This window comes from Oncorhynchus tshawytscha, unplaced genomic scaffold (genome assembly GCF_018296145.1).
Source record: "Oncorhynchus tshawytscha isolate Ot180627B unplaced genomic scaffold, Otsh_v2.0 Un_contig_3171_pilon_pilon, whole genome shotgun sequence".
Lineage (NCBI taxonomy): Eukaryota > Metazoa > Chordata > Actinopteri > Salmoniformes > Salmonidae > Oncorhynchus > Oncorhynchus tshawytscha.
This window is the reverse complement of record NW_024609603.1, coordinates 113,862-137,500: the sequence shown is the minus strand read 5'-3', so window position 1 is coordinate 137,500 and position 23,639 is coordinate 113,862. Positions and strand designations below refer to the sequence as shown.

The 23,639-nt window shown below is 46.2% G+C and overlaps 1 protein-coding gene across 2 annotated transcripts in view; it reads right to left on the bottom strand.

Moving 5' to 3' along the window:
- The window catches only part of LOC112261433 (ankyrin-3), a 139,846-nt gene that overhangs the window by 90,237 nt on the left and 25,970 nt on the right, over window positions 1-23,639 (bottom strand). Inside the window, exon 1 of one of the 2 annotated variants that reach the window (XM_042316179.1) lies at window positions 21,921-22,704. The exons of the other annotated variant lie outside the window; for it this stretch is intronic. Coding sequence (XP_042172113.1) covers window positions 21,921-21,989 — 69 coding nt within the window. The 5' untranslated portion in view covers window positions 21,990-22,704. Of the gene's footprint in view, window positions 1-21,920; window positions 22,705-23,639 lie in introns of those variants that run through there. 2 annotated transcript variants of the gene reach the window in all.

Below are 23,639 nucleotides of genomic sequence, written 5' to 3'. Positions count from 1 at the left end.
TGGCTAGGTATAGCTAGGTATGTACAGATGGTATTTATAGCTGGTATGTATAGCTGGTATGTATGGCTAGGTATAGCTAGGTATATATAGCTGGTATTTATAGCTGGTATGTATAGCTAGGTATATATAGCTGGTATTTATAGCTGGTATGTATAGCTAGGTATAGCTAGGTATGTATAGCTGGTATGTATAGCTGGTATGTATAGCTGGGTAGATGTAGCTGGTATGTATAGCTGGTATGTATAGCTAGGTATGTCTAGCTGGTATGTATAGCTGGGTAGATATAGCTGGTATGTATAGCTGGGTAGATATAGCTGGTATGTATAGCTGGGTAGATATAGCTGGTATGTATAGCTGGGTAGATATAGCTGGTATATATAGCCAGTATATTTAGCTGGTATGTATAGCTGGTAGATATAGCCAGTATATTTAGCTGGTATGTATAGCTAGTATATATAGCTGGTATGTATAGCTGGGTAGATATAGCTGGTATATATAGCCAGTATATTTAGCTGGTGTGTATAGCTGGTAGATATAGCCAGTATATTTAGCTGGTATGTATAGCTAGTATATATAGCTGGTATGTATAGCTGGGTAGATATAGCTGGTATGTATAGCTGGGTAAATATAGCTGGTATGTATAGCTGGGTAGATATAGCTGGTATATATAGCCAGTATATTTAGCTGGTATGTATAGCTGGTAGATATAGCTGGTATGTATAGCTGGGTAGATATAGCTGGTATGTATAGCTGGGTAGATATAGCTGGTATGTATAGCTGGGTAGATATAGCTGGTATATATAGCCAGTATATTTAGCTGGTATGTATAGCTGGTAGATATAGCTGGTATGTATAAAAGAGCCGTTAAAAAAAAAAAGAGCCGTTAAATTCTATAACCACCTAAAAGGAAGCGATACCCAAACCTTCCACAACAAAACCATCACCTACAGAGAGATGAACCTGGAGAAGAGTCCCCTAAGCAAGCTGGTCCTGGGGCTCTGTTCACAAACACAAACACACCCTACAGAGCCCCAGGACAGCAGCACAATTAGACCCAACCAAATCATGAGAAAACAAAAAGATAATTACTTGACACATTGGAAAGAATTAACAAAAAAACAGAGCAAACTAGAATGCTATTTGGCCCTACACAGAGAGTACACAGCGGCAGAATACCTGACCACTGTGACTGACCCAAAATTAAGGAAAGCTTTGACTATGTACAGACTCAGTGAGCATAGCCTTGCTATTGAGAAAGGCCGCCGTAGGCAGACATGGCTCTCAAGAGAAGACAGGCTATGTGCTCACTGCCCACAAAATGAGGTGGAAACTGAGCTGCACTTCCTAACCTCCTGCCCAATGTATGACCATATTAGAGAGACATATTTCCCTCAGATTACACAGATCCACAAAGAATTCGAAAACAAATCCAATTTTGAAAAACTCCCATATCTACTGGGTGAAATTCCACAGTGTGCCATCACAGCAGCAAGATTTGTGACCTGTTGCCACGAGAAAAGGGCAACCAGTGAAGAACACACACCATTGTAAATACAACCCATATCTATGCTTATTTATTTTATCTTGTGTCCTTTACCATTTGTACATTGTTAAAACACTGAATATATATATATATATGACATTTGTAATGTCTTTATTGTTTTGAAACTTCTGTATGTGTGATGTTTACTGTTAATTTGTATTGTTTATTTCACTTTATATATTATCTATCTCAGTTGCTTTGGCAATGTTAACACATGTTTCCCATGCCAATAAAGCCCTTGAATTGAATTGAATTGAATTGTATAGCCGGTATGTATAGCTGGTATGTATAGCCGGTATATTTCAAATAAAATAAAATAAAATAAAATACAATTTTATTTGTCACATACACATGGTTAGCAGATGTTAATGCGAGTGTAGCGAAATGCTTGTGCTTCTAGTTCCGACAATGCAGTAATAACCAACAAGTAATCTAACTAACAATTCCAAAACTACTGTCTTATACACAGTGTAAGGGGATAAAGAATATGTACATAAGGATATATGAATGAGTGATGGTACAGAGCAGCATAGGCAAGATACAGTAGATGATATCGAGTACAGTATATACATATGAGATGAGTATGTAAACAAAGTGGCATAGTTAAAGTGGCTAGTGATACATGTATTACATAAGGATGCAGTCGATGATATAGAGTACAGTATATACGTATGCATATGAGATGAATAATGTAGGGTAAGTAACATTATATAAGGTAGCATTGTTTAAAGTGGCTAGTGATATATTTCCATCATTTTCCATCAATTCCCATTATTAAAGTGGCTGGAGTTGAGTCAGTGTCATTGTCAGTGTGTTGGCAGCAGCCACTCAATGTTAGTCTGATGGCCTTGAGATAGAAGCTGTTTTTCAGTCTCTCGGTCCCAGCTTTGATGCACCTGTACTGACCTCGCCTTCTGGATGATAGCGGGGTGAACAGGCAGTGGCTCGGGTGGTTGATGTCCTTGATGATCTTTATGGCCTTCCTGTAACATCGGGTGGTGTAGGTGTCCTGGAGGGCAGGTAGTTTGCCCCCGGTGATGCGTTGTGCAGACCTCACTACCCTCTGGAGAGCCTTACGGTTGAGGGCGGAGCAGTTGCCGTACCAGGCGGTGATACAGCCCACCAGGATGCTCTCGAATGTGCATCTGTAGAAGTTTGTGAGTGATTTTGGTGACAAGCCGAATTTCTTCAGCCTCCTGAGGTTGAGGTCTCGTCGTTGTTGGTAATCAAGCCTACCACTGTTGTGTCGTCCGCAAACTTGATGATTGAGTTGGAGGCGTGCGTGGCCACGCAGTCGTGGGTGAACAGGGAGTACAGGAGAGGGCTCAGAACGCACCCTTGTGGGGCCCCAGTGTTGAGGATCAGCGGGGAGGAGATGTTGTTGCCTACCCTCACCACCCGGCCCGTCAGGAAGTCCAGTACCCAGTTGCACAGGGCGGGGTCGAGACCCAGGGTCTCGAGCTTGATGACGAGCTTGGAGGGTACTATGGTGTTGAATGCCGAGCTGTAGTCGATGAACAGCATTCTCACATAGGTATTCCTCTTGTCCAGATGGGTAGGGCAGTGTGCAGTGTGGTTGAGATTGCATCGTCTGTGGACCTATTTGGGCGGTAAGCAAATTGGAGTGGGTCTAGGGTGTCAGGTAGGGTGGAGGTGATATAGTCCTTGACTAGTCTCTCAAAGCACTTCATGATGACGGATGTGAGTGCTACGGGGCGGTAGTCATTTAGCTCAGTTACCTTAGCTTTCTTGGGAACAGGAACAATGGTGGCCCTCTTGAAGCATGTGGGAACAGCAGACTGGTATAGGGATTGATTGAATATGTCCGTAAACACACCGGCCAGCTGGTCTGCGCATGCTCTGAGGGCGCGGCTGGGGATGCCGTCTGGGCCTGCAGCCTTGCAAGGGTTAACACGTTTAAATGTCTTACTAACCTCGGCTGCAGTGAAGGAGAGACCGCATGTTTTCGTTGCAGGCCGTGTCAGTGGCACTGTATTGTCCTCAAAGCGGGCAAAAAAGTTATTTAGTCTGCCTGGGAGCAAGACATCCTGGTCCGTGACTGGGCTGGATTTCTTCCTGTAGTCCGTGATTGACTGTAGACCCTGCCACATGCCACTTGTGTCTGAGCCGTTGAATTGAGATTCTACTTTGTCTCTGTACTGACGCTTAGCTTGTTTGATAGCCTTGCGGAGGGAATAGCTGCACTGTTTGTATTCGGTCATGTTACCAGACACCTTGCCCTGATTAAAAGCAGTGGTTTGCGCTTTCAGTTTCATGCGAATGCTGCCATCAATCCACGGTTTCTGGTTAGGGAATGTTTTAATCGTTGCTATGGGAACGACATCTTCAACGCACGTTCTAACGAACTCGCACACCGAATCAGCGTATTCGTCAATATTGTTATCTGACGCAATACGAAACATGTCCCAGTCCACGTGATGGAAGCAGTCTTGGAGTGTGGAGTCAGCTTCGTCAGACCAGCGTTGGACAGACCTCAGCGTGGGAGCCTCTTGTTTTAGTTTCTGTCTGTAGGCAGGGATCAACAAAATGGAGTCGTGGTCAGCTTTTATTTAGCTGGTAGGTATAGCTGGTATATATAGCTGGTATGTATAGCTGGTATGTATAGCCGGTATGTATAGCTGGGTAGATATAGCTGGTATGTATAGCTGGTATGTACAGCCGGTATATTTAGCTGGTATGTATAGCTGGTATGTACAGCTGGTATGTACAGCTGGTATGTATAGCTGGTATGTATCGCTGGTATGTATATGTATGTATAGCTGGTATGTATAGCTGAGTAGATATAGCTGGTATGTATAGCTGGTATGTACAGCTGGTATGTACAGCTGGTATGTATAGCTGGTATGTATAGCCGGTATATTTAGCTGGTATGTATAGCTGGTATGTATAGCTGGTATGTACAGCTGGTATGTACAGCTGGTATGTATAGCTGGTATGTATAGCCGGTATATTTAGCTGGTAGGTATAGCTGGTATATATAGCTGGTATGTACAGCTGGTATGTATATGTATGTTTAGCTAGGTAGGAATGGTCCCACCTTCCTCCTCCATGCTCTAATCCCCTGTCCGCATGTTCTCATTCCCCAAAGCCACCTGGAGAAACTATATGTAAAACACCTTGGTTTATGGACACTGGACAGCTATAAAGGTGTGACGCTGCCATCTGTAGTCCTGCCTACCTTATCTAGTTCAAACAGCCTTACTGCCATTGTGATGTTTACCTCAGAGGCCTGATACTGTAGGACACACTGGACTTCCCCCTGTCCAACTGGTCTACCGGTGATGCATACAGCAACAGGTATCAGTTATGTCACCCAGCTGGAGAACATTTACCACCAAATCCATGCAATAGTCATTGACACAACAGTCAAAACGTTTGTCTAGAATCCTCCAGACAGTGTGTTCTGTTCATAATGCAGCAATCAGCCAATCAACTGAATGAGCTTGGGGGTCGTTGGAATCACTCAGCTCTCATTGTTGGAAAAATCAACATGACAATAATTTCAGCTCATTGTGTAAAGAGAAAGGGGTCGGAGGGTCGGAAGCAGAACTCCAGGAAGGGGGAATGGGATGGGGAACAGGGTTCTATTGAGGGGGTTTAGCTGTGTGGCTGGACCAATGAGGAGAGAGGATAGCAGGGGCCTAATGGGCTGTGTGGCTGGACCAATGAGGAGAGAGGATAGCAGGGGCTAGTGGGCTGTGTGGCTGGACCAATGAGGAGAGAGGATAGCAGGGGCTAATGGGCTGTGTGGCTGGACCAATGAGGAGAGAGAAGAGCAGGGGCTAGTGGGCTGAGGCATTAACAAAGGGTTGTAGGGAGGGGATGGTGTGTGTGTCGGTCTTGTCGGTCTTGCAGGGCAGCAGGGATAAGGCCCAGCACACCGAGGCAGCATGGATCTGGCCCAGCACACCGAGGCAGCATGGATAAGGTCCAGCACACCGAGGCAGCATGGATAAGGCCCAGCACACAGAGGCAGCAGGGATAAGGCCCAGCACACAGAGGCAGCAGGGATAAGGCCCAGCACACCGAGGCAGCATGGATAAGGTCCAGCACACAGAGGCAGCATGGATAAGGCCCAGCACACCGAGGCAGCAGGGATAAGGTCCAGCACACCGAGGCAGCAGGGATAAGGCCCAGCACACCGAGGCAGCACAGGGTTTTGTATCCATGTGATGGCAAACTGAGGGGCTCATACATTTCCCAACCCATCCTGTCTCCAAGCCCATTCCCCCTTCCCCACCACCCACCCACCCTGGCCTGGGACAAAGACAGCTGCCATAACCAGCAGAGGAGAGCAGAGCAGAGATGAGCTCTGTATTCATCCTAGTGAGGTTTCATATTGTGACCCCAGCACTACAGCCAGTTACTGATTGACTTGTTGGTTTGTTGCTAAAAGACAACAGTAACTCCACTATAGAGCTGGGACTCTGCAGTGTATTTCACACTGAACTGACATTAAAACAATGGGTATGTTGTTACTACAGACAGACTGTAGATCCTGTTGTTACTACAGACAGACTGTAGATCCTGTTGTTACTACAGACAGAGTGTAGATCCTGTTACTACAGACAGACTGTAGATCCTGTTGTTACTACAGACAGACTGACAGTCTTACAGACAGACTGTAGATCCTGTTACTACAGACAGACTGTAGATCCTGTTGTTACTACAGACAGACTGACAGTCTTACAGACAGACTGTAGATCCTGTTACTACAGACAGACTGTAGATCCTGTTGTTACTACAGACAGACTGTAGATCCTGTTACTACAGACAGACTGTAGATCCTGTTACTACAGACAGACTGTAGATCCTGTTACTACAGACAGACTGTAGATCCTGTTACTACAGACAGACTGTAGATCCTGTTGTTACTACAGACAGACTGTAGATCCTGTTACTACAGACAGACTGTAGATCCTGTTACTACAGACAGACTGTAGATCCTGTTACTACAGACATACTGTAGATCCTGTTACTACAGACAGACTGACAGTCTTACAGACAGACTGTAGATCCTGTTGTTACTACAGACAGACTGACAGTCTTACAGACAGACTGTAGATCCTGTTACTACAGACAGACTGTAGATCCTGTTGTTACTACAGACAGACTGTAGATCCTGTTACTACAGACAGACTGTAGATCCTGTTGTTACTACAGACAGACTGACAGTCTTACAGACATACTGTAGATCCTGTTGTTACTACAGACAGACTGTAGATCCTGTTGTTACTACAGACAGACTATAGATTCTATTGTTACTACAGACATATAGATCCTGTTGTTACTACAGACAGACTGTAGATCCTGTTGTTACTATAGACAGACTGTAGATCCTGTTACTACAGACAGACTGTAGATCCTGTTACTACAGACAGACTGTAGATCCTGTTCCTACTACAGACAGACTGTAGATCCTGTTACTACAGACAGACTGTAGATCCTGTTACTACAGACAGACTGTAGATCCTGTTACTACAGACAGACTGATCCTGTTATCCTGTCCTGTTACTACAGACAGACTGTAGATCCTGTTACTACAGACAGACTGTAGATCCTGTTACTACAGACAGACTGTAGATCAGTCTTACTACAGACAGACTGTAGATCCTGTTGTTACTACAGACAGACTGACAGTCTTACAGACAGACTGTAGATCCTGTTACTACAGACAGACTGTAGATCCTGTTGTTACTACAGACAGACTGTAGATCCTGTTACTACAGACAGACTGTAGATCCTGTTGTTACTACAGACAGACTGACAGTCTTACAGACAGACTGTAGATCCTGTTGTTACTACAGACAGACTGTAGATCCTGTTGTTACTACAGACAGACTATAGATTCTATTGTTACTACAGACATATAGATCCTGTTGTTACTACAGACAGACTGTAGATCCTGTTGTTACTATAGACAGACTGTAGATCCTGTTCCTACAGACAGACTGTAGATCCTGTTGTTACTACAGACAGGCTGTACATCCTGTTGTTACTACAGACAGAACGTAGATCCTGTTGTTACTACAGACAGACTGTAGATCCTGTTACTACAGACAGACTGTAGATCCTGTTACTACAGACAGACTGTAGATCCTGTTGTTACTACAGACAGACTGTAGATCCTGTTGTTACTACAGACAGACTGTAGATCCTGTTACTACAGACAGACTGTAGATCCTGTTACTACAGACAGACTGTAGATCCTGTTACTACAGACAGACTGTAGATCCTGTTACTACAGACAGACTGTAGATCCTGTTACTACAGACAGACTGTAGATCCTGTTACTACAGACAGACTGTAGATCCTGTTACTACAGACAGACTGTAGATCCTGTTGTTACTACAGACAGACTGTAAATCATGTTGTTACTACAGACAGACTGACAGTCTTACAGGCCGACTGTAGATCATGTTGTTACTACAGACAGACTGTAGTTCCTGTTGTTACTACAGACAGACAGTAGATCCTGTTACTACAGACAGACTGTAGATCCTGTTGTTACTACAGACAGACTGTAGATCCTGTTACTACAGACAGACTGTATATCCTGTTACTACAGACAGACAGTAGATCCTGTTGTTACTACAGACAGACTGTAGATCCTGTTACTACAGACAGACTGTAGATCCTGTTACTACAGACATACTGTAGATCCTGTTACTACAGACATACTGTAGATCCTGTTACTACAGACAGACTGTAGATCATGTTACTACAGACAGACTGTAGATCCTGTTACTACAGACAGACTGTAGATCCTGTTACTACAGACAGACTGTAGATCCTGTTACTACAGACAGACTGTAGATCCTGTTGTTAATACAGACAGACTGTAGATCCTGACAGACTTGTTACTACAGACAGACTGTAGATCCTGTTGTTACTACAGACAGACTGTAGATCCTGTTACTACAGACAGACTGTAGATCCTGTTACTACAGACAGACTGTAGATCCTGTTACTACAGACAGACTGTAGATCCTGTTACTACAGACAGACTGTAGATCCTGTTACTACAGACAGACTGTAGATCCTGTTGTTACTACAGACAGACTGTAGATCCTGTTGTTACTACAGACAGACTGTAGATCCTGTTACTACAGACAGACTGTAGATCCTGTTACTACAGACAGACTGTAGATCCTGTTACTACAGACATACTGTAGATCCTGTTACTACAGACATACTGTAGATCCTGTTACTACAGACAGACTGTAGATCCTGTTACTACAGACAGACTGTAGATCCTGTTACTACAGACAGACTGTAGATCCTGTTGTTACTACAGACAGACTGTAGATCCTGTTACTACTACAGACAGACTGTAGATCCTGTTACTACAGACAGACTGTAGATCCTGTTACTACAGACATACTGTAGATCCTGTTACTACAGACAGACTGTAGATCCTGTTACTACAGACAGACTGTAGATCCTGTTACTACAGACAGACTGTAGCTCCTGTTACTACAGACAGACTGTAGATCCTGTTACTACAGACAGACTGTAGATCCTGTTACTACAGACAGACTAAAGGGCTTGTTCTAAAAGCTAAAACTAAAAGGTCATTCACATCAAAGCAGCCCGTCTCGCCGCTCATCCTTGTGTCGTTCCTTGTCTACGGACACGTTAGAGGGCCTATCTTTAAAACAGCCTTGTCTATGGACACGTTAGAGGGTCTATCTTTACAACAGCCTTGTCTATGCAACACGTTAGAGGGCCTATCTTTACAACAGCCTTATATACGGACACGTTAGAGGGCCTATCTTTACAACAGCCTTGTCTACAGACACGTTAGAGGGTCTATCTTTACAACAGCCTTGTCTATGGACACGTTAGAGGGCCTATCTTTACAACAGCCTTGTCTATGAAACACGTTAGAGGGTCTATCTTTACAACAGCCTTGTCTATGAAACACGTTAGAGGGTCTATCTTTACAACAGCCTTGTCTATGGACACGTTAGAGGGCCTATCTTTACAACAGCCTTGTCTATGAAACACGTTAGAGGGTCTATCTTTACAACAGCCTTGTCTATGCAACACGTTAGAGGGCCTATCTTTACAACAGCCTTGTCTATGGACACGTTACAGGGTCTATCTTTACAACAGCCTTGTCTATGGACACGTTAGAGGGCCTATCTTTACAACAGCCTTGTCTATGCAACACGTTAGAGGGCCTATCTTTACAACAGCCTTGTCTATGGACACGTTAGAGGGTCTATCTTTACAACAGCCTTGTCTATGGACACGTTAGAGGGCCTATCTTTACAACAGCCTTGTCTACAGACACGTTAGAGGGTCTATCTTTACAACAGCCTTGTCTACGGACACGTTAGAGGGTCTATCTTTACAACAGCCTTGTCTATGGAACACGTTAGAGGGCCTATCTTTACAACAGCCTTGTCTATGGACACGTTAGAGGGTCTATCTTTACAACAGCCTTGTCTATGGACACGTTAGAGGGTCTATCTTTACAACAGCCTTGTCTATGCAACACATTAGAGGGCCTATCTTTACAACAGCCTTGTCTATGCAACACGTTAGAGGGCCTATCTTTACAACAGCCTTGTCTATGGACACGTTAGAGGGCCTATCTTTACAACAGCCTTGTCTATGAAACACGTTAGAGGGTCTATCTTTACAACAGCCTTGTCTATGGACACGTTACAGGGTCTATCTTTACAACAGCCTTGTCTATGGACACGTTAGAGGGTCTATCTTTACAACAGCCTTGTCTATGCAACACATTAGAGGGCCTATCTTTACAACAGCCTTGTCATCTCAGACACTTGTTTACAAACACAGGTGCAGGCAGTAAAGCAACAAACAAACCTCCACTGAGAGACTGCCACTGAGCACGGCATCACACAGCCCTCCAGGTATTGTCATGTCAAACACACAGAAACCTTCAGATTCAGAGGAATGTCTGTTCTCTCCACTAACCTTTCAAAATATTGGAAATAATCTGGGGTCAAAGAGAAATAGAGTTTACATGTAATGTTGTGAGGCAGCAAGGAAAATAAATATAAAAATTATATAAAAAATATAAAATAAAATCATTCAGTACCCACTGCAGAGCAGGGTTCAGTACCCACTACAGAGCAGGGTTCAGTAGCCAGTATAGAGCAGGGTTCAGTACCCACTGCAGAGCAGGGTTCAGTACCCACTACAGAGCAGGGTTCAGTAGCCAGTATAGAGCAGGGTTCAGTACCCACTACAGAGCAGGGTTCAGTAGCCAGTATAGAGCAGGGTTCAGTACCCACTGCAGAGCAGGGTTCAGTACCCACTACAGAGCAGGGTTCAGTAGCCAGTATAGAGCAGGGTTCAGTACCCACTACAGAGCAGGGTTCAGTACCCACTACAGAGCAGGGTTCAGTACCCACTGCAGAGCAGGGTTCAGTACCCACTACAGAGCAGGGTTCAGTAGCCAGTATAGAGCAGGGTTCAGTACCCACTACAGAGCAGGGTTCAGTAGCCAGTATAGAGCAGGGTTCAGTACCAACTACAGAGCAGGGTTCAGTACTCACTGCAGAGCAGGGTTCAGTACCCAGAGCAGGGTTCAGTACCCAGAACAGGGTTCAGTATCCAGTATAGAGCAGGGTTCAGTACCCAGTACAGAACAGGGTTCAGTACCCACTGCAGAGCAGAGTTCAGTACACAGTACAGAGCAGGGTTCAGTACCCAGTACAGAACAGGGTTCAGTGCCCACTTTAGAGCAGGGTTCAGTACCCACAACAGAGCAGGGTTCAATGCCCACTACAGAGCAGGGTTCAGTACCCACTACAGAGCAGGGTTCAGAACCCACTACAGAGCAGGGTTCAGTACCCACTACAGAGCAGGGTTCAGTACTCACTGCAGAGCAGGGTTCAGTACCCAGAGCAGGGTTCAGTAACCACTACAGAGCAGGGTTCAGTAGCCAGTATAGAGCAGGGTTCAGTACCCAGTATAGAGCAGGGTTCAGTACCCACTACAGCACAGGGTTCAGTAGCCAGAGCAGAGCAGAGCAGGGTTCAGTAGCCAGAGCAGAGCAGGGTTCAGTAACCAGAGTAGAGCAGAGCAGGGTTCAGTAGCCAGAGCAGAGCAGGTTTCAGTAGCCAGAGCAGAGCAGGGTTCAGTACCCAGTATAGAGCAGGGTTCAGTACCCGAGCTACAGAGCAGGGTTCAGTACCCAGTATAGAGCAGGGTTCAGTACCCACTACAGAGCAGGGTTCAGTAGCCAGAGCAGAGCAGGGTTCAGTAGCCAGAGCAGAGCAGGGTTCAGTAGCCAGCAGCAGAGCAGAGCAGGGTTCAGTACCCAGTATAGAGCAGGGTTCAGTACCCACTACAGAGCAGGGTTCAGTAGCCAGAGCAGAGCAGAGCAGGGTTCAGTACCCACTACAGAGCAGGGTTCAGTAGCCAGAGCAGAGCAGAGTACCCAGCAGAGCAGGGTTCAGTAGCCAGAGCAGAGCAGAGCAGGGTTCAGTACCCACTACAGAGCAGGGTTCAGTACCCAGTATAGAACATGGTTCAGTACCCACTACAGAGCAGGGTTCAGTAGCCAGAGCAGAGCAGAGCAGGGTTCAGTAGCCACTACAGAGCAGGGTTCAGTAGCCAGAGCAGGATTCAGTAGCCACAGAGCAGGGTTCAGAGCAGGCAGGGTTCAGTAGCCAGAGCAGGGTTCAGTAGCCAGAGCAGGGTTCAGTAGCCAGAGCAGGGTTCAGTAGCCAGAGCAGGGTTCAGTAGCCAGAGCAGGGTTCAGTAGCCAGAGCAGGGTTCAGTAGCCAGAGCAGGGTTCAGTAGCCAGAGCAGGATTCAGTAGCCACTTCAGAGCAGAGCAGGGTTCAGTAGCCAGAGCAGGGTTCAGTAGCCAGAGCAGGGTTCAGTAGCCAGAGCAGGGTTCAGTAGCCAGAGCAGGGTTCAGTAGCCAGAGCAGGGTTCAGTAGCCAGAGCAGGGTTCAGTAGCCAGAGCAGGGTTCAGTAGCCAGAGCAGGGTTCAGTAGCCAGAGCAGGGTTCAGTAGCCAGAGCAGGGTTCAGTAGCCAGAGCAGGGTTCAGTAGCCAGAGCAGGGTTCAGTAGCCAGAGCAGGGTTCAGTAGCCAGAGCAGGGCAATACAGATTACCTTGATTTGGAAAGAAAGCATTCACAGAAATGGAGAAGAAAAGTAATTGTCATTGTTTTGAGGAGTCTAATGGAGGACTCTATATTTGTGATAAGGAGCTGCCTGGAGGAACAGCCTCAGTCTCCACTCTGCCCTGTGCTCCAGGGGAATACAAGGTAATACAATACCCATACAAGAGCACAGAGCAGTGCTACGGACCGTTACCATGGAAGCAGAACAGTCACAGAACACATCCATCCAACGTTATGTAGTACCACAAACTGCAGACTCTATGGAAAGAACACAACTATGAAGTAGACAATAACTGTCTGTGTAAAGTCAAAGTTAATTTCTAATAGGGTTGGGTGGTATACTGTATACAGTGTACCATATCTCAGGGTATTTCCAAATACCACCAGTATGATTTTCCAATACCATCAATGCTGTTTTTGTTGATATAAACATGAATATTAGTTATTGTTAAATAAATAAGTTGTGCTCTCGGTAATAGATAAAGCATATTGCATTCAACATTTCACCTGGTAGATCATTTTACATTACGAAGCTTACCAGTACTAGTTATCACTTAAGAGAGGTGAATCACTCCAGCAGCCCCACTTAAGAGAGGTGAATCACTCCTGCAGCCCCACTTAAGAGAGGTGAATCTCTCCTGCAGCCCCACTTAAGAGAGGTGAATCACTCCTGCAGCCCCACTTAAGAGAGTGGAATCACTCCGGCAGGCCCACTTAAAAGAGATGAATCACTCCTGCAGCCCCACTTAAGAGAGGTGAATCACTCCTGCAGCCCCACTTAATTAAGAGAGGTGAATCACTCCTGCAGCCCCACTTAAGAGAGGTGAATCACTCCGGCAGGCCCACTTAAGAGAGATGAATCACTCCTGCAGCCCCACTTAAGAGAGGTGAATCACTCCTGCAGCCCCACTTAATTAAGAGAGGTGAATCACTCCTGCAGCCCCACTTAAGAGAGGTGAATCACTCCTGCAGCCCCACTTAAGAGAGGTGAATCACTCCGGCAGGCCCACTTAAGAGAGGTGAATCACTCCTGCAGCACCACTTAAGAGAGGTGAATCACTCCTGCAGCCCCACTTAAGAGAGTGGAATCACTCCGGCAGGCCCACTTAAGAGAGGTGAATCACTCCTGCAGCCCCACTTAATTAAGAGAGGTGAATCACTCTGGCAGGCCCACTTAAGAGAGGTGAATCACTCCTGCAGCCCCACTTAAGAGAGGTGAATCACTCCTGCAGCCCCACTTAAGAGAGTGGAATCACTCCGGCAGGCCCACTTAAGAGAGGTGAATCACTCCTGCAGCCCCACTTAATTAAGAGAGGTGAATCACTCTGGCAGGCCCACTTAAGAGAGGTGAATCACTCCTGCAGCCCCACTTAAGAGAGGTGAATCACTCCTGCAGCCCCACTTAAGAGAGTGGAATCACTCCGGCAGGCCCACTTAAGAGAGGTGAATCACTCCTGCAGCCCCACTTAATTAAGAGAGGTGAATCACTCTGGCAGGCCCACTTAAGAGAGGTGAATCACTCCTGCAGCCCCACTTAAGAGAGGTGAATCACTCCTGCAGCCCCACTTAAGAGAGGTGGTCAAGTCACTACTAATATTTGCCAGCCATATAAACTCAACAAAAATATAAATGCAAATGTAAAGTGTTGGTCCCATGTTTCATGAGCTGAAATAAAAAATCCCAGAAATGTTCCATTCACACAAAAAGCTAATATCTAACAGGTGTGGCATGTCAAGAAGCTGATTAAACAGCATGATCATTATACAGGTGCACCTTGTGCTGTGAACATTAAAAACCACTCTAAAATGTGTAGTTTTGTCACACAACACAATGCCACAGATGTCTCAAGTTTTGAGGAGCGTGTAATTGGCATGCTGACTGCAGGAATGTCCAACAGAGCTGTTGCCAGATAATTGAATGTTCATTTCTCTATCATAAGCCGCCTCTAACGTTGTTTTAGAGAATGTGGCAGTGTGTCCAGATGACCACGTGTATGGCGTCATGTGGGCGAGCAGATTGCTGATGTCTGTTAAATAGCCATCACTAGCCAGCTTCCACCCGGTTACGCAACCCTGCACCTAAGAGGCTGCTGCCCTATATACATAGAATTGGAATAATTGGCTACTTTAATAATGGAACACTAGTCACTTTAATTATGTTTAAATAATGTTTTAAATATTACCTCAATTACCTCGACTAACCGTTGCCCCGCACATTGACTCTGTACCGGTACCCCCTGTATATAGTCTCCACATTGGTACAACCCTGTATACAGCCTCCACATTTACTCTGTACCGGTACCCCCTGTATACAGCCTCCACATTTACTCTGTACCGGTACGCCCTGTATATAGCCTCCACATTTACTCTGTACCGGTACACCCTGTATATAGCCTCCACATTGACTCTGTACCGGTACCCCCTGTATATAGCCTCCACATTGACTCTGTACCGGTACCCCCTGTATATAGCCTCCACATTGACTCTGTACCAGTACCCCCTGTATATAGCCTCCACATTGACTCTGTACCGGTACCCCCTGTATATAGCCTCCACATTGACTCTGTACCGGTACCCCCTGTATATAGCCTCCACATTGACTCTGTACCGGTACCCCCCTGTATATAGCCTCCACATTGACTCTGTACCGGTACACCTGTTGTATAGTTTAAGGTCGACACCTGTTGTATAGTTTAAGGTCGACACCTGTTGTATAGTTTAAGGTCTACACCTGTTGTATAGTTTAAGGTGCAGATCTAGTGCAGGGTTGGATACATCATCTCCACTTGGCCAGCCTGTCATTTTTGTCCCAGTCCTCATCTAACACCCTGGCAGTACCGCTGTCCTAAACACTCAGACACCACCCTGGTCTGTTATTGGGCCATGACATCATGGCTGGCTGGCTGGCTGTCCTAATGAAGGTATTTTCAGCTTGGGCTACATCTATGACCATTCAAATATCAAAATGCTTTCTTTTTGTTGACCAGTGCTTTGAGGTTTTGGTGAAGTATCTGAGTGGTTGGTGATATTGCTTGAGTTGAGAATTCCCAGTTACCTGATAGATGGCTAATTCATACCAGAGAACATCTACTGTGACAGGACAGGGAGGGAAACAACATGGTGGATAGATACGGCTGCTGTCCTATCAGAGAACATCTAGTGTGACAGGACAGGGAGGGTAACAACATGGTGGATAGATACGGCTGCTGTCCTATCAGAGAACATCTAGTGTGACAGGACAGGGAGGGAAACAACATGGTGGATAGATACGGCTGCTGTCCTATCAGAGAACATCTAGTGTGACAGGACAGGGAGGGAAACAACATGGTGGATAGATACGGCTGCTGTCCTATCAGAAAACATCTAGTGTGACAGGACAGGGAGGGAAACAACATGGTGGATAGATACGTCTGCTGTCATATTTCATAACCACCAAGGATGGAGGGGTGGATGGATGGAGTAAAGGTGGAGGAGAGGCACCAAGGAAGCCAGTCTGACAGCCTGTTTGGGCGAGGCAGAGGGAGGGATGGAGAGAAGGAGGAGGAGGAGAGAAGTCTGTTTGTTTGGGCGAGGTTAGAAGGATGGATAGATGGATGGATGGAGGGAGGGAGGGAGGGGTCTGTCTGTTTGGGCGAGGTCAGCTCCAGTCCCCTGCTGGTATTCAGCCAGCTATCTCCTAGGCAACTGACATGAGCCACAAATAGAACACCACCACACTGAATCCCTACGCTGCACCGTGCCACACCAGACCTACACACTCAGATCCTTCCACCGTGACAGATAACGCCTGGCAATAACACAGAGACCGGTCCACATCCGCCACACCTAACACATTACATCATCACTCATTCATCAACATGACGGCCTTCTAAAGTCCTTCCTTCACAGAGGCAGGGAGGGGGATGGGGTGGGGAGGGGGGTGAGGCGGGGGAGGCGGGGGGGGGGGGATGGGGTGGGGAGGGGGGAGGGGGGACGGGGGTGAGGCGGGAGGGGGGGGGTGAGGTGGGGATATGTCTATCTATCCATCCATCCATCCATCCATCCACTGAGATGGAAACATCAGCCATTTCTAAGCAGTAACCAACACAACACCCACTCAATATCTGTTCTGTCTCCGATGTGAACATGTCAGTCTAATGAAACTCTAGTTCTGTCTCCAATATGAACATGTCAGTCTAATGAAACTCTAGTTCTGTCTCCAATATGAACATGTCAGTCTAATGAAACTCTAGCTACCTTCACAATGAATACAGGTCAGTAGATGGAGAGATATAACCCCATTCTGTAAATCTATCAACAACATCAACATGACGCCTTCTAAAGTCCTTCCTTCACAGAGGCAGGGAGGGGGGATGGGGTGGGGAGGGGGTGAGGGGGGTGAGGGGGATGGGGTGGGGAGGGGGGGGGGTGAGGCGGGGGGGGGGGGAGGGGGGGGAGGGGGTGGGGGGGTGGGGGGGGGGGGTGGGGGGGGGAGGGGGGTGGGGGGGGGGGGGTGAGGCGGGGGGGGGGGGGGAGGCGGGGTGGGGGGGGGGGGGGCGGGGGGGGGGGCGGAGGCGGGGAGGGGGCGTGAGGCGGGGTGAGGGGGGTGAGGCGGGGGGGAGGCGGGGGAGGGGGTGAGGCGGGGAGGGGGTGTGGGGTGGGGTGGGGAGGGGGGGGGGGGGGTGAGGCGGGGACGGGGGTGAGGCGGGGTGTGAGGCGGGGTGGGGGGTGAGGCGGGGAGGGGGTGAGGCGGGGTGAGGCGGGGAGGGGGTGAGGCGGGGTGTGAGGTGGGGTGGGGGGGGAGGCGGGGAGGGGGGTGAGGCGGGGTGAGGCAGGGAGGGGGTGAGGCGGGGTGTGAGGCGGGGTGGGGGGGTGAGGCGGGACGAGGCGGGATGAGGCAGGACGAGGCGGGGAGGATCACAACTGACTACGCTCATAAACCTAACCTAGTCAGAGAGGGAACTGAGTACTGACATAAACCTAACCTAGTCAGAGAGGGAACTGACTACGCTCATAAACCTAACCTAGTCAGAGAGGGAACTGAGTACTGATATAAACCTCACCTAGTCAGAGAGGGAACTGACTGTCATAAACCTAACCTAGTCAGAGAGGGAACTGAGTACTGACTGTCATAAACCTCACCTAGTCAGAGAGGGAACTGAGTACTGATATAAACCTCATCTAGTCAGAGAGGGAACTGACGACTGTCATAAACCTCACCTAGTCAGAGAGGGAACTGACGACTGTCATAAACCTCACCTAGTCAGAGAGGGAACAGACGACTGTCATAAACCTAACCTAGTCAGAGAGGGAACTGAGTACTGACTGTCATAAACCTCACCTAGTCAGAGAGGGAACTGAGTACTGACTGTCATAAACCTCATCTAGTCAGAGAGGGAACTGAGTACTGATATAAACCTCACCTAGTCAGAGAGGGAACTGAGTACTGTCATAAACCTAACCTAGTCAGAGAGGGAACTGACTACTGTCATAAACCTAACCTAGTCAGAGAGGGAACTGAGTACCTACATAAACCTAACCTAGTCAGAGAGGGAACTGACTACTGTCATAAACCTAACCTAGTCAGAGAGGGAACTGAGTACTGACTGTGATATTACTGAAATGCAGGAGAAGGAGAAGAGGGCATTTCCTTCCAGAACATGACCCATCGTCATTAGGTTAAATCAACTGTACAGATTGACAGAGTGCTTTCCAAAGGGCTCCCTATTCCCTAAATAGGGCACTACTTAATACTACAGTCCTATTCCCTAAATAGACCCATAGGGAATAGTTTGCCATTTGGGCCACTGACATAGTGGCAGGAGAACACAGAGGAAGACGAGGGAAGGCGATCTTGTTGTGCTGAAAACAACCAAGTACACACAGCAACACAAAGCCAGGGGCTGGTAACTCACCAGGCATGAAATTCTGTTAAACTGTTCTCCAGTGAACTAGGGCAACTAGCTAACGCAGTTCCTTATTGTACTGAGACTGGTATAAAGTCTCATAAAGAGAGGGTTTCTACCAGTCTAGATAACACAGTTCCTTACTGTACTGAGACTGGTATAAAGTCTCATAAGGAGAGGGTTTCTACCAGTCTAGATAACACAGTTCCTTACTGTACTGAGACTGGTATAAAGTCTCATAAGGAGAGGGTTTCTACCAGTCTAGATAACACAGTTCCTTACTGTACTGAGACTGGTATAAAGTCTCATAAGGAGAGGGTTTCTACCAGTCTAGATAACACAGTTCCTTACTGTACTGAGACTGGTATAAAGTCTCATAAGGAGAGGGTTTCTACCAGTCTAGATAACACAGTTCCTTACTGTACTGAGACTGGTATAAAGTCTCATAAAGAGAGGGTTTCTACCAGTCTAGATAACACAGTTCCTTACTGTACTGAGACTGGTATAAAGTCTCATAAGGAGAGGGTTTCTACCAGTCTAGATAACACAGTTCCTTACTGTACTGAGACTGGTATAAAGTCTCATAAAGAGAGGGTTTCTACCAGTCTAGATAACACAGTTCCTTACTGTACTGAGACTGGTATAAAGTCTCATAAGGAGAGGGTTTCTACCAGTCTAGATAACACAGTTCCTTACTGTACTGAGACTGGTATAAAGTCTCATAAGAGACTGGTATAAAGTTCTCTGGTATAAAGTCTCATAAGGAGAGGGTTTCTACCAGTCTAGATAACACAGTTCCTTACTGTACTGAGACTGGTATAAAGTCTCATAAGGAGAGGGTTTCTACCAGTCTAGATAACACAGTTCCTTACTGTACTGAGACTGGTATAAAGTCTCATAAGGAGAGGGTTTCTACCAGTCTAGATAACACAGTTCCTTACTGTACTGAGACTGGTATAAAGTCTCATAAGGAGAGGGTTTCTACCAGTCTAGATAACACAGTTCCTTACTGTACTGAGACTGGTATAAAGTCTCATAAGGAGAGGGTTTCTACCAGTCTAGATAACACAGTTCCTTACTGTACTGAGACTGGTATAAAGTCTCATAAGGAGAGGGTTTCTACCAGTCTAGATAACACAGTTCCTTACTGTACTGAGACTGGTATAAAGTCTCATAAGGAGAGGGTTTCTACCAGTCTAGATAACACAGTTCCTTACTGTACTGAGACTGGTATAAAGTCTCATAAGGAGAGGGTTTCTACCAGTCTAGATAACACAGTTCCTTACTGTACTGAGACTGGTATAAAGTCTCATAAGGAGAGGGTTTCTACCAGTCTAGATAACACAGTTCCTTACTGTACTGAGACTGGTATAAAGTCTCATAAGGAGAGGGTTTCTACCAGTCTAGATAACACAGTTCCTTACTGTACTGAGACTGGTATAAAGTCTCATAAGGAGAGGGTTTCTACCAGTCTAGATAACACAGTTCCTTACTGTACTGAGACTGGTATAAAGTCTCATAAGGAGAGGGTTTCTACCAGTCTAGATAACACAGTTCCTTACTGTACTGAGACTGGTATAAAGTCTCATAAGGAGAGGGTTTCTACCAGTCTAGATAACACAGTTCCTTACTGTACTGAGACTGGTATAAAGTCTCATAAGGAGAGGGTTTCTACCAGTCCCACACCCCTCTTTCCTCTGTGTTGAAACGTACTAATCACAACAACAGTTCTTATTAACTCTTATAATAACCTCTTAACTCTTGTAATAACCTCTTAACTCTTGTAATAACCTCATATTAATCACAACAGTTCTTATTAACTCTTATAATAACCTCTTATTAACTCTTATAATAACCTCTTATTAACTCTTATAATTGTGACCTGACTAACACACTACAAGTCTTCTCTAACAGCTCTTATTAGAAGCTGTTATTATCCACACAGCAGGTCAACAGCTATCACATGGAGGCCTGCAGACACCCCAGCATGGGGTAGCACCTGCTGCACTTCATCGGTGCTTCTGCTGAGTCCCTGGAACCCCATTAAATCATTAAAGACTGCAGCCACCCAGGCCATAGACTGTTCCCTCTGGCTTCTGCTGAGTCCCTGGAACCCCATTAAATCATTAAAGACTGCAGCCACCCAGGCCATAGACTGTTCCCTCTGCTTCTGCTGAGTCCCTGGAACCCCATTAAATCATTAAAGACTGCAGCCACCCAGGCCATAGACTGTTCCCTCTGCTTCTGCTGAGTCCCTGGAACCCCACAATGTGGAACAGAAGGCAAACAGCCATATGATGAAGCAACAAGTGGACCCAGAGGAATAAACATGTAAACACCAGGAACCGTTAGCACCACTAGTTCCCCCTACAGCGGTCTGCAACTCTCCTCATGATATCTCAATGTGGAGTCTCAACACAAACTACATCACAATGAACACAGCCTGTATTCCCTCCTCTGCTCAGATCACTACATAACTAACAACAACTCAGCATTAGTACTGAATAGCAAGTAGCCATCTCTCTCAGGCAGCGACCCAACGCATTGACACCAGGCTCTCTTCAGTGTCTTTACACCTACAGACTAGTCTCTGTTTACTGCTGCCCTAGAGAGAACATGTCTTTACTCCTACAGACTAGTCTCTGTTTACTGCTGCCCTAGAGAGAACATGTCTTTATTCCTACAGACTAGTCTCTGTTTACTGCTGCCCTAGAGAGAACATGTCTTTACACCTACAGACTAGTCTCTGTTTACTGCTGCCCTAGAGAGAACATGTCTTTATTCCTACAGACTAGTCTCTGTTTACTGCTGCCCTAGAGAGAACATGTCTTTACACCTACAGACTAGTCTCTGTTTACTGTTGCCCTAGAGAGAACATGTCTTTACTCCTACAGACTAGTCTCTGTTTACTGCTGCCCTAGAGAGAACATGTCTTTATTCCTACAGACTAGTCTCTGTTTACTGTTGCCCTAGAGAGAACATGTCTTTATTCCTACAGACTAGTCTCTGTTTACTGCTGCCCTAGAGAGAACGTGTCTTTACACCTACAGACTAGTCTCTGTTTACTGTTGCCCTAGAGATAACATGTCTTTACTCCTACAGACTAGTCTCTGTTTACTGCTGCCCTAGAGAGAACATGTCTTTATTCCTACAGACTAGTCTCTGTTTACTGCTGCCCTAGAGAGAACATGTCTTTACTCCTACAGACTAGTCTCTGTTTACTGCTGCCCTAGAGAGAACATGTCTTTACTCCTACAGACTAGTCTCTGTTTACTGCTGCCCTAGAGAGAACATGTCTTTACTCCTACAGACTAGTTTCTGTTTACTGCTGCCCTAGAGAGAACATGTCTTTACCTTCTTTCCTTTCTTCTTGCGGTGAGCAGCCGTCTTCCCAGAGTCCTTCTCCTTGGCTTCCTCACTCATGTCGCTGTCTGCGCTCCTCCGCTAATTAATCCAGCATGAAGTCTAGAGCAGGGCTACTGTCAGACTGGTCCTTTCAGAGAGGAGAGGTAGCCAGCTGGTTGATTGAGAGGTTGAGGAGCTCTCTCTAGCTCTCTTTTTCTCACTCAATCACTCACTCATACAAAACAACTCTCTCTCTCAGCTCCACTTCCTCTGTTCTCGCTCTGCATCCCTCTTTCTCCCACACACTCCACAAGTTAGTGTCAGAACAGCAACAGGCAGGAGAATCAAATAAATTAATATTCCTGAGAATCAATAATCCGTGGGCTGTATCTCTCTCAGCGTGGTGGTTGGTTGGCTGTTGGCCGCTGTTGCCTTCCAGCCCACACCTGTATAGACTTACATTGTTGCTCCACACTGTCTGTCTATAGACCTACTCTGTTGCTCCACTCTGTCTGTCTATAGACATACTCTGTTGCTCCACTCTGTATGTCTATTGACCTACTCTATTTCTCCACTCTGTATGTCTATAGACATACTCTGTTGCTCCACTCTGTGTCTATAGACATACTCTGTTGCTCCACTCTGTCTGTCTATAGACATACTCTGTTGCTCCACTCTGTCTGTCTATAGACCTACTCTGTTGCTCCACTCTGTCTGTCTATAGACCTACTCTGTCACTCTGAGCCTCACAGTCTAGATGGTACTGATGGAAGATCGCTTTCTCTCTCAGCTGAAGGGAGGCAGAGAGCGAGAGAGAGAGAGAGAGAGAGAGAGAGAGAGAGAGAGAGACACAGAGAGAGAGAGAGAGAGAGAGAGAGAGAGACAGAGAGACAGAGGGAGAGCCAGATATGGAGGGAAAGAGAGAGAGAGAGATAGAGAGGGAGGGGTGAGAAGGAGATTGTGAGGCACAATAAGGGTGATAGAGAGAGAGAGTGAAATACATCCACAGACAAAGAGTGACAGAGAAAAGTGAATGGTATGAGAGGTCTTTACTAGTGAATGGTGGATATGAGAGGTCTTTACTAGTGAATGGTAGATATGAGAGGTCTTTACTAGTGAATGGTAGATATGAGAGGTCTTTACTAGTGAATGATAGATGAGAGGTCTTTACTAGTGAATGGTAGATAGCTGAGAGGTCTTTACTAGTGAATGGTAGATATGAGAGGTCTTTACTAGTGAATGGTAGATATGAGAGGTCTTTACTAGTGAATGGTAGATATGAGAGGTCTTTACTAGTGAATGGTAGGTCTTTACTAGTGAATGGTAGATATGAGAGGTCTTTACTAGTGAATGGTGGATAGCTGAGAGGTCTACTAGTGAATGGTAGATATGAGAGGTCTTTACTAGTGAATGGTAGATATGAGAGGTCTTTACTAGTGAATGGTAGATATGAGAGGTCTTTACTAGTGAATGGTAGATATGAGAGGTCTTTACTAGTGAATGGTGGATATGAGAGGTCTTTACTAATGAATGGTCTTTACTAATGAATGGTAGATATGAGAGGTCTTTACTAGTGAATGGTAGATAGCTGAGAGGTCTTTACTTGTGAATGGTAGATATGAGAGGTCTTTACTAGTGAATGGTAGATAGCTGAGAGGTCTTTACTAGTGAATGGTAGATATGGCCATAGCATCATGTCTTCCAGATCAGAAATAGTCATTTGACTGG